Source organism: Mercenaria mercenaria, chromosome 7 (assembly GCF_021730395.1).
Source record: "Mercenaria mercenaria strain notata chromosome 7, MADL_Memer_1, whole genome shotgun sequence".
NCBI lineage: Eukaryota > Metazoa > Mollusca > Bivalvia > Venerida > Veneridae > Mercenaria > Mercenaria mercenaria.
This window is the reverse complement of record NC_069367.1, coordinates 24,342,814-24,354,847: the sequence shown is the minus strand read 5'-3', so window position 1 is coordinate 24,354,847 and position 12,034 is coordinate 24,342,814. Positions and strand designations below refer to the sequence as shown.

The window sequence follows — 12,034 nt, the reverse complement described above, 5'->3', positions numbered from 1 at the left end:
TACACGGTTATCCCAACTCTTTTCTTTTCCATTTAGAAGCATTCTTTAGTGTTATTAAGACTGCAAAATATTTCAAAGATATTGACAACAGATTTTTTTTGTAGATTTGAGTACTAGTTTGTTTTTCCCATTGAAAAATGGTTGGGTTAATTATGTCAGCCTGTCAAAATGCAAGAAATTTGTTGATGGCATTCATGCTTTTACAATACTGATATCACCATGTATTCAAATTAACCTGTAAGACCTGAAATTCCTATTAAGTTTTATAAGTACCACGACTTATTTTCAGTTTTCCTGAATTTCAGAAATGCTAAAACAGTGTGTGAAGAAATTGCCCTATAAAATTAAAAATGATTTCGGTGATCAGTGCTTTTTCGTCTCTAATTTATTAGCTCACCTAGGATCGATGAATATCTTAATCAAACTTGGTCACAATGTTTTTGTTTTTTTTCTTTGTCACAAGACCTCGGATGATTTCGATTATAGGCTAGATCGAATCCTTATTATATTTATATAAAATGTGTACGACCTCGAGATCTTGGACGAGTAAGATTATAAACGAAAACGGGCGCGTAGGACAAGAGTTATGTGCCCTTGATTGACAAAATTTGCTATATTTCACTTTGTTTGCACTCTAGCATTTTTATTTCTTCACTAATCCTAATCATATTTACACAGAATGTGTATGACCTCATGATCTTAGAAGGGTTTGATTATTAGCAAAATCGGATAGGCAGGACCAGAGTTATGTGCCCTTGATTTACAAAAAAATACTATACTTTACGTTGTATACACTCTAGCACCTACATTTCTTCACCAATCAAAATTGATTTTCATAGTAGATCTATATGTATTGCCATTAGATCTTAGATGGGTTCAGTTGTGAACAAAATCAGACAAGTAGGACCAGAGTTATGGGCCCTTGATTTTACAAAAATCCCTAGATTTTACCTTGTTTACACTATAACGCCTATATTCCGTCAGTTAACAAAATCATATTTATACATTATGTATATGAGCATAAGATCTGAGATGAGTTCAATTATGAGTGAAATTTAATCATTTAGACTAGATTACTCGCCCTTGATTTTACAGAAATTTCTATATTCTCCGATTTTAACACTCAAAGCAGCTTCATTTCTTCACTAATCCAAATAATATTTACGCAGATGAATAAAAGGTCTTGGATAGTTTCCATGAGCTATATCAGTTTATTAGGACCAGAGTTATGTGCCCTTGATTTACAAAAATTGCTATATTTCACTTTGTTTCAGTCCTAATCATGTGTAAGTAATTGATTTGAAAGTTCAAGTATATGTCTTCAGGTGGTCTTAGATTATCAGGGTAGATAACTCTGGACTGATTTTATTTCAAATCAAATTACCTCCGTTTGTCTTTCATTAAAATCAACACATTTTGGTACCTACTTGCATGATTGGTTTCAAATTCCATTTTTGTGATCAAGTGGACCAAGACAATCAGGATAGACAACTTCGGAGTGAATTTTTGACATATAACCTTCCTTTATTTTAATTTGAATCGATATTTCTCAGAAACTTCTGACAAGACTGATTTGAAATTTCATCAGTGTCACCAGGGTCCTCAGATGATCCCGATAGAAACCTGTGGACTGATTTATATCAGATTACCTCCATATCTATTCCCAGTCCCTTTGTTTATATGTATATCATATGATATACTTCCACTGACATAAATATCACTCGGGTGAGCGATAAAGGGCCATCTTGGCCCTCTTGTCTTAGAAACTAATGTTCCTTAAGCTCACAGAGAAAAGATGTCGTGCGCTCGAGATAAGGTATTCCCATGATTGGACGATTTGTCCGGTCCAGACCCCTAGCTCCAAGGTCAATGTCGCACAGGGTCTGTTTCGTGTCTGGGCAGTAAATATGCCATACATTAAGGGATTTTTTAATTAATTGACACAAAACGTTTCTATAAATAGACGCTTGAGACCCAGGCAACTAGCTCTATGATCAAGGTCACACTGGGAGGTCACGCGTTTGAAGCATCAGTTTTTGTCCAGTCCATAACTCTTCTATTCATCAAGGGATTTTTAAATTATTTGACACAAATGTTCCCAAGAATAAGACAATATGTCAGTGTGCCATGTCAAGGTCACAGGCACTCAAGTTAACTTTCTTTTTTGTTGGGCATGAAACTTCTTCCCTTCTATATGATGACAGTTTTATATGTGTTTTATCAGTTTTCCCACTGATTTAAAAATGAAATTATGTTTAAAGTTAGATGGATGATTGGTATTGATAGATATAAAAAGTTATGAACAATTGTAGACACTCAGTATAAGTTATAATTTTATGGTAAAGATATGTAAATACAGCATTATTATGATTTGCTGTGTACCGCAGCCCTGCATTGACCAACACTTTTTTGCATTAACTTACTCTGGTGTATAATTTAAGATTAAATTCATAAATAACATATAAATACCATATAAACATCATGAATTTCATTTGTTTATTAATTACCTCCCTTTAATATGGCAAAATATTCCATTGTATGTTTATTCATTTTTTTTCAGTTAATACTGATATTAACTTAAGGAAGCATTCACCAATTATAGATTTCCAGACTATTTTCAAACTGTATAATTTCTTCATGAATCATATAATCGTATGTTATGATATATATATTCGTAGTTTGCTCTTACTTATAAGATGTGGTATTGGCATGCAGTATGTTTTGTGATAGATATCCCTAGACGGGGACGTTGGTAACTCGGTCACAATTCTTGTTGTTGATTTTTTTTAGCTCACCTGTCACGTTGTGACAGGGTGAGCTTTTGTGATCGTCCTTCGTCCGTCGTCCGTCCACAATTTCTTGTGAACACGATAGAGACCACATTTTGCAAGCAATTATGATGAAACTTGTACAAACCTTGTATTGGCATGATATCTCGGTTCCTTTTGAAAGCTGGCCAGATCCTATTATGGGTTCTAGAGTTATTGCCCCTTAAAGAGAATTCCTATAGTTTTTTTCCTTTCATAGAATTTTTTTTTAAATTCACATATATGATAGGAAAATTTGTGCTGAAAACAATGAACAAATAAAAACAATAGGTCACCGGGCTTGTTTTTGTGATAAATTGTTTTGAACACACCCACTGTTGCTGAAACTGCCAGCAATTTTTCAACATTTTCATAATTTTCTGCTTTTTTATAAATACCAACCAAAATATACATCAAGACAGCACAATACGTTTTTTTTTCTTTTTACAGATTTTATTATATACTTATTTGATATCATAGTCATATTTGTAATACTCTATCCTTACAATAATGGGTACAAATGAAAAAAATATTGTTTCATATTTAGTTTGGTGAACTTTTTTCAATGAAAAATACCCACAGTGAAGAATATTTATTTTTTTAAATTTTGAAAAAACTCTTTCATAGAATTTTTTCCTGTTTTTCTTGTGTATAGATAATTGTATTGTGAGCATAAAAAATGGCTAAAATGTATGGGTCACCAGGCTTAATTTTATGTTAAGACCGTTAGAGTACAACACCTGTTCGGACGCAAATGGCGCGAATCTGGCCAAATTGATTACATGTATGTCTGCTAAAAATTTAAGAAAAGTTTTAAAAATTCTTACTTCTTTCTATAACTGAATACTAAATAATGTGAAAGGTGATATTGTCTTATCAGTACTAAGTGAATTATCTTACATTATATGAACAACACTGTCTTTGTACTAAAATGCGATGTGAAAACACAACCACAAAAATAGCAAGATACCTGGTAGGCATGATACTTGTCAATACAACATAAACCAGTATCAACATTTGATTACTGATAAAACTTATCAAAAATGTTATTTCATTCAAGATTCCTCATATTTAAGATTGCCTGTAACATGTTTCAACAAATGTTGACTTCAGTTCAGTTTTCCATAAAAAGTGTCGGCTGCGCAGAACGATGCGCATAAAAAACTATAGGAATTCCCTTTAAAGGGCCATAATTTGCTATTGTACGTAAGTCAATAATTTCTTGTCTGCACGACAGTGGTTTCATTTATGATTTTATTTTAACCAAACTTGTGTCACCATAGATCTTGGTTCCTTTTTTGAACTGGCCAGATCTCGTCATGGGTTCCAGACTTATGGCCCCTGAAAGGGCCAAAATTAGCTATTTTGACCTTGTCTGCACAATTACAGTTTTATTTATGTTTGATTTTTACCAAACTTGCACACAACTTGTGTCACCATAAGATCTTGGTTACTTTCTTGAACTAGCCAGATTCCATTATGGGTTCCAGAGTTATGATCCCTGAAAGGTCCAGAATTAGCTATTTTGACCTTGTGTGCACAATAGCAGCCTAATTTATGATTTTATTTTAACCATACTTGCACACAACTTGTATCACCATAAGATCTTGGCTCCTTTCTTGAACCGGCCAGATTCCATTATGGGTTCTAGAGTGATGGCCCCTAATTTAGCTATTTTGACCTTGTCTGCACAATAGCAGCTTTATTTATCATTTGATTTTAACCAAACTTGCACACAACTTGTATACCACAAGATCTCGATTCCTTTTTATACGCCCGAAGGGACGTATTATGTTATCGCTTCGGTGTCCATCTGTCTGTCTGTCTGTTAGCAATTTCCCTTCCGCTCTGTAAATCTTGAACCCCTTGAGGGATTTCAAAGAAACCTGACACAAATGTTCACCTCATCGAAACGACGTGCAGAGCGCATGTTTCGGATGGCTCACTTCAAGGTCAATGTCACACTTATGGGTCGAAGGTCATATGACTTTGTTTTGTGTGTATATTGCTCTGCATTTGCGTTGCATTGCAGTGCTCTTGTTTTTATTTGGCATATCCTTCTTTTGTTCACTTAAAATAATTTTTTAATAACTTCCCTTTTATGTTACTATAAATAGCTTATTTAGTAACATTTTTATTATTGACCGTAGGGAAAAACCGAGACAACTTTTCTGTGGTACAACATGAATGGTACTTCCAATTTTTAGGTGTATTTTGACATATCTGTACCTTGTAAGAATTTTTTTCTTTTTGGTTAAATTTCTTCCCTTTGTTGTTCCTGTCCTTTGGACTTATTGCTATATAGAAAACTGATTTCGAATTAATTTTACACAAGTCTAGTGTTCCTTGGGTAACCCTCTACTATATTCTTTCAAATAATTTTGATTCAGCGAAAAACAAGTGTTTTGTTTATTTTCCCTATATGCCTTTATAGAATTTTGAAAATCTTTTTGTCAGAAACTGCTGGTCCGTTTTCAAAATAATTTTACCAATATGTTTCTTGGGTGACCCTCTACCAAATTCCTTCAAATAATTTTGATTCATTGAAAAAGTGGCCGCCTGGGGGAGGGGCACATTTTCCCATATGGCTATACAGAATACTTCTTGTATGAAACTACTGGCCTGATCTGAAAATAATTTTATTTGAAGTAACTTTAAGAAATTTTCAACTATATTTTCTCATAATTCTTTTGATTGATCTTGATTATGATTTTTTGACCTTCCTGTCCTTAATTGCAATGATAACAGGTGAGCAATATAGGGCCATTATGGCCCTCTTGTTTAATTTAACACTGTTGCTTAAATTTCGTTATCTGTCCTTACTCATAAGTTCATTTATGCAACGCAAGAATAAGGGATGAGTGCTGAAACAGAAACTAAGAGTTGTTTCCGCGCAAAGAAGTGTATTAATAAGTTTATCTCGAAAATCAAAAAATTCCCATCAGTGTGTACTTTTCACAAAAATATTTTTCTATATAATTACAGAACCTACCACATCAATAACAACAAGTAAGTGCAGTTTTATATAGTATGGGAGCATTAATCATTTCAAGAAGTTTTCTTTGAAATAACGGTAAATATGAAAGTTATGAATGAATTTGTGGTTATTTAATTTGTTGTATGTACTTTGCATTATCTCTATTTACTCTAAATTACATATTTCACACACAAAAGTAATATTATGTTAGATTATAATATATATAATCGGAACGGTCTCGTAGTGAAAATTACAACATACTAGTAGTTCGTACTGCTTAAAAAGAATGTTGATCACATTCTGTCTGATAAAGAGAAAGCAGTACTTTATTAAATATATTTGTTGAAATGTCTTGCATTCTTATGCAGTATAAAAACCAAAAATATACATTTAGATATACATGTTTCCTTTTAGCAACGACAACACCTTCGCCGAATTCAACATGTAAGTAATGAATTAGACAATAGAAATAATAGAAACAAAAATACAGCTAAGATGTCAAACTCCCAGAGCTATTACCTTCTATTACGATATAATAATTGTTTGTTTTTACATTTAGATTTTATATACCAGAGTGCGTTTTTCCCCAGAAAGAACAGTTTGCTAAACCTGTTATTTGAAAACTAATTTGTAATACCAAAATTAAGATTTTGTTTCCAAAACGTCAAAACTATATAAATAATTTGGCGTTTTGATATATATTGTATCATATGAAATTTCATTTTATGACTTTTGTTGTTTCAAATGAAATTTTACAGACATGGTATGTGACAATGTTTTGACCGGTACATATGACGAAAATGTAGAAGTGACATGCAGCTTAAACAATATTGATATTGACCTAAGCGGTTTGACTCAGTCACCAGTGACTATCACGGCTGATAACAGCATTGGTTTGATATTTGATTCAAGTCGAGATAACTTAACTTCAAATTCGTTTTCGACAACGACGGCAAACGAAATTGTTCTCGATACGAGTACAATAACATTGAAGTTCGTGCCCTTACAGTGCCAGCACATAGGAATATACACGTTCAAGTATTCAGATCTTGAAGGATCAAGTGAAGTGGAAGTAGTGGGTACGATTCCTTTTACTGTTCAAATACGTATACCGTTAAAGCATTTAATTTTGTGTACGTAAATTCTCGTGTTTTGGTTTTTGGCCAAAACGTTTATTTCGCCGAGGCATGAATTTTTGAAGATGGGAATTTTATTTTTCGTTATGATTTAATTTAGTTGATTTATTCATCACATAGTCTATGGATTAGTTAACCGTACACCAAATAAAAATGATTTCACATAATTCTTTAGAAAAGCACATACAGTCAAATTAATTTAAATATTTGAATAAATCCTAAATATTGCACTTTTTCAGTTAATCCCCTGTGCTCTTAGTTTGAAGATTATTTAATAATTCATTCAATTGATTTAAGCAAACGTTTCGAAGCCGGCCATATCAAAACAGCCTGACCAATTCTATCGTAATCAAGAAGTAAAGATAACTTGCGGTGATGATGTAGGACGACCAAAAGGAAACCTTGTTTTAAAAGTAAAAGGATCGGATGAAAATGAGTGGGCAGATGTAGCCGAAGTAACGAAAACTGAAAACGAAACGGCTAGCTGTACTACTTTTTTGTCAGTCACGTATGTCTTTTTTGTCGACGACGGCATGGAGGGTCAAAAATATATCTGTGAAGCAACAGGTGCCAACAATGACATTTTAGAGTCTGATATAGAAACTGTTACAGTTTTAAATCCAGGTAATTGAGCTTTTTAAAAAAATGTTTTCAGTATGGTTGATAAATCTATTATTTGTGACAGTCGGTGTTTATTTGGTTTTGTTTCACGTATTAACTACAATGTATTGTCGTTACGGCTTTACTCGCGGTCGAAGAAGTTTGGTGCCATTTTGGGAATTTTAAAAATTTAGACATGACACCAGGGGGTGTGAACACTTTTTCTCTGTATGTATGTATTGGAAACTTTAACAATGTTCTTACCAGAAACGGCAGGCCCAATCTTAAGATAATATCACACAAATATTTCTTGGGAGATCCTTTACGAAGATTGTAGAAACTATTCTGTTTCATTAAAAAGCATTGCTGTACCAGGGTGTGTGGTCAATATACTCCTTATTTTTGTAGCGGAAACTTTAAAATTCTTCATGTTTGATATTGGCATACCACATCATTCCTCCAGTGTCTTATCCCACCTCAACCCCCGCCACCCCCCATCCCAACAAAAAGAAAATAAAATACCACAAAAAGACCCTAAAATCCACACATACACATTATCTGCCTGTATTTATTTCGTAGAAACTTTTAACTGTTCAAGCAAGCAACTAAACTCAGGGGAGTGATAAAGGGCCCTCTTGTTTTATTGTATTTCAGTAACTACTACTGAAAATGGATTACTTCACATACTTGTTTCTTGTGCTTATCCGACATGCATTGCACATGTTCAATATCATATCTCCATTTTGCACTTTTACAAAGTTATGCCGCTTTTTGGAATTTAAGTTCATTTTTATCTCTATAAACACTATTGGGAATGGATTGAAACTTCACACACTTGTTAGTTGTGATGATATGTCACACGCAAAGCTCATGTTCATTAACTCTTTTTGTTTGCTTTCTTCACAAAATTATGCCTCTTCCTTAACTTTAGTGTTCATTGAATTATTTAAGTGACAATGCTTGTTGTCCCCTAGCAACTCTTGTTTCATATATACGTTCATGATAAAACATTTAGAAGAAAGAAAATAACTAGCACATGATCACAGTAATAGACAATCGAAAATATAATTTCGTATATTTCGAATTAACTTGTTGTATATTGAATCACGTAGGCTCATCTTTTCTACTATATTGTCAAAAGTTTTATTTCTTGGTACAGTATCACATTGTTTTTAATATTTTTTCAAAGCATGAACTTTCTTAAAATTTCAGTTGTATACTTCATGAAGGAGTCTGAAACGGTGCAAATAGGTAACAGTTTAGAACTTGAATGCGTTCTAGAAGGAAATTTGGCATCCTCAGGAGCAATTATTACTAGAAACTCGGGCAATGAGCATGTATGTGATGTCAGCAGTAGTGGCAGTGTCACATGTAGTTTACTGGATATGACAGGAGTAGCCACAGTAAATGGAAACAGTTTGAATGCAACTATTACCATCAACACAGTTAAATGTGAAGATGAAGGAACATATTACTGCGAATCTGTCTCCGACAGTTCTCTTCAAGCGTTGACTGAAGTATCAGTGAGAAGTATGTATTTTAAAAACTGACTTAACCGAAATGGTTATAGATCTATCTATTTTGTAAGAACATTTTTAAATTTAAGTTATATGACTATAATATAATGAGTCCAAAGGACTGATTTTGGCGTTTCGCGTTCCTTTGAACAATAGCGGTACTAAACACATTAGTTTAAGAATTTATTGAATCAGAAGACGTACATTTGAACAAAAATATGTTCTTACGTCATAGTCTATAAATAAGTGATGACATGTCTAACGTTTATTGGGAGAAGTTGTATCTTAACATTTCAACATTTGATTGTAATACAATACTAAATATGAAAGAAAACGTGTTTTCTTAAACATGATAGCATTATTAAAACGAATGACATTTTCATATCAATTTAATTTAAATTGAGACTTTCAAATTTTCAATGTAATTATTGTAAAATGTTTAATCGTTTATAATTTCTCTTACAAAATTGCGTATGTTAGCCGTATACTGACAATTTATTCCGATCCAATTATTGCATATAATTCAATAATTAATATCCAATGTTTTCATATTAAAATAGAACAACCGGGTGGAGGAGTTCTGCTGTCGCTTCCTAAGAGAACGGTCTTGGGTCAAACGGAATACAACGAAAAAGTCACATGTGATGCAAATGTCGGATACCCGGCAGGAAATATTCGCATTGAGTATAGTAACAACAATTTTGAATCGTACACCACGTATAATCTCGGAACTGCAGAACCACAAAAAGAATCACAAAAGGAATGTTCTATCAACAAAACAGTTGTCTACAAGGAACATACCTTCACTGAATCTTGGAATAACACTGATATACGATGTGCAGTCTACAATCATACAGTCGCCACCGAACCAGTATTAGTTTCGGATGTACAGCGAATAAAATTGATAGAGAGTAAGCACTATTGCTTATTTTTTTAGTTACAAATACTTTCACTTTATGTATTAATTATGTCTCCCGTGAGACATATTGTTTTTGCCTTCGCCGTCCGTCTGTCCGTCCGTCCATCCGTTCGCATTAAGCTTGTCCAGCTTTCACAGCGGATTTCTACTTCAAAGAAATGATCAGTACTAAGCCTAGTTGTGCATATCGCAGGGCACGTTCCGCCTCGCTGTACAAAATGGCCACCAGAGCTAAAATAAGAAAAATCATGTCCGACTTTTACAGGTTAAACTGCTGGCTGAATTTCAACGTAACTTCACAGTAGTGATCAGTATCAAGCCTAGTTGTTCATATCACCGGCACGTTCCGCTTTGCTGCAAAAAATGGCCACCAGAGCTAAAAATAGAAAATTCTTGTCCAGCTTTCACAGGTCAAACTGCTGGCTGGATCTAAACAAAACTTCATAGGAGTGATCAGTACCAACCTTAGTTGTGCAAATCGCCGGCACGTTCCGCTTCACTGCACAAATTGACCGCCAGAGCTAAAAATAGAACAATCTTGTCCGGCTTTCCCAGGTCAAACTGCTGGCTGGATTTCAACGAAACTCCATAGAATTGATCAGTATCAGCCCCACTAGTTGTGCATTTCGCCGGCATGTTCCGCTTCACTGCACAAAATGGCCGCCAGAGCTAAAAATTTAAAAAATCTTGTCCGGCTTTTACAGGTCAAACTGCTGGCTGGATTTCAACGAAACTTCGTAGGAGTGATCAGTATCAGCCCTAGTTGTGTATATCGCTGGCATGTTCAGCTTCACTGCACAAATTGGCCGCCAGAGCTAAAATTTTAAAAGATCTTGTCCGGCTTTCACAGGTCAAACTGCTTGCTGGATTTCAACGAAACTTCACAGAAGTGATCAGTACCAAGCTTAGTTGTAAATATGTCGCCTGAACGTTCCAACTCGCTGCACAAAATGGCCGCCCGAGCTAAAAATATAATATTCTTGTCCGGCTTTCATAGGTCAAACTGCTGGCTGGATTTCGGGGCGGCGGGGGCGGCGGGGGCGGGGGGGGGGGGGGGGGGGGGAGAGACATACGTTTTTGTGACAAAAACACCTTCTAGTTTAAAAAATAGTAAAACTAATCCATTTTAACGTAATGCTTGAGATAAGGAGGCACACTTTGGATATTCGTGCATTTGGAATAAGTAAATAACTATAAATAATTGATAAGTATAATACTTCAAATGGGAAAGCGTGTAATGCTTCTATAAAAAGTTGCACGATCAAAATGAACGTATTATTAATACAGTGTAAAACTATAATGATAAAACCCGATACATTCGTTTTTATATTACAGATGAATGTCCGTCTTCTGGATACCCGTATTATTACCATCCGTTTAATTGTCATTACTACATTTGGTGTGTTGAAGGAGTGACAAACGTCATTGACTGCATAGACAACTGTCCAAATATTCAAAACAACACACTGCACGGGTGTGTACATTGTGATGTACCTGACTGCTAGAAAATAGACGAACTGCAAAACCTATTGCATATATTACAAAGGACGCACATATAGTTTTAAATTAATGATTAATTACGTGTAGAGTTTTATCTAACATGCATACTGTTCTTAAAGCGTGCTAAGTGCAATGAGATATATCGTTTTATCCGTAATAGAGAGAAAGCTATCCATTGTCAAAGCTCTACTTCTGGTTGTAAGCCACGTTTAAAATAGTGTTACCTCACACTATAATTTATCATATAAATAAACTGTAAAGTCTATATATGTCATCGTCAATCAATCATATTACACAGTTTAGTCATGTGACTGTGTGGTTTTAATCCTAACATGTTTCTGGATAACTTGACAATTACGTCACGTGGTAATACGATATTAACTAAACACAATAGGTAAGTCAGATTTTCAAATAACAAAAATCGTAGTGCAAAGAAACTAAGGTCCCCGTAGCGCTGTGTTAGCGAGCAGCACCTGTCACTGAAATACATCTTCTTTGCAGTAGGTTTAAGCACACATTTATATGTTTCTTATTTTTATGTTTTCGTTTTATTTCTTTATTTCTGATATGATGTAAAG

The 12,034-nt window shown here is 34.3% G+C and overlaps 1 protein-coding gene across 1 annotated transcript in view; it reads left to right on the top strand.

Annotated features, from left to right (window-relative positions):
• Nucleotides 1–9,070, top strand: part of LOC128546143 (uncharacterized) — a 66,222-nt gene extending 57,152 nt beyond the window's left edge. The window contains exons 23-27 of the mRNA XM_053547072.1: nucleotides 5,793–5,816; nucleotides 6,199–6,228; nucleotides 6,543–6,863; nucleotides 7,218–7,544; nucleotides 8,733–9,070. Of these exons, the coding sequence (XP_053403047.1) occupies nucleotides 5,793–5,816; nucleotides 6,199–6,228; nucleotides 6,543–6,863; nucleotides 7,218–7,544; nucleotides 8,733–9,070 (1,040 nt within the window). The remainder of the gene's footprint in view (nucleotides 1–5,792; nucleotides 5,817–6,198; nucleotides 6,229–6,542; nucleotides 6,864–7,217; nucleotides 7,545–8,732) is intronic.
• Nucleotides 9,071–12,034: the final 2,964 nt, after the last annotated feature.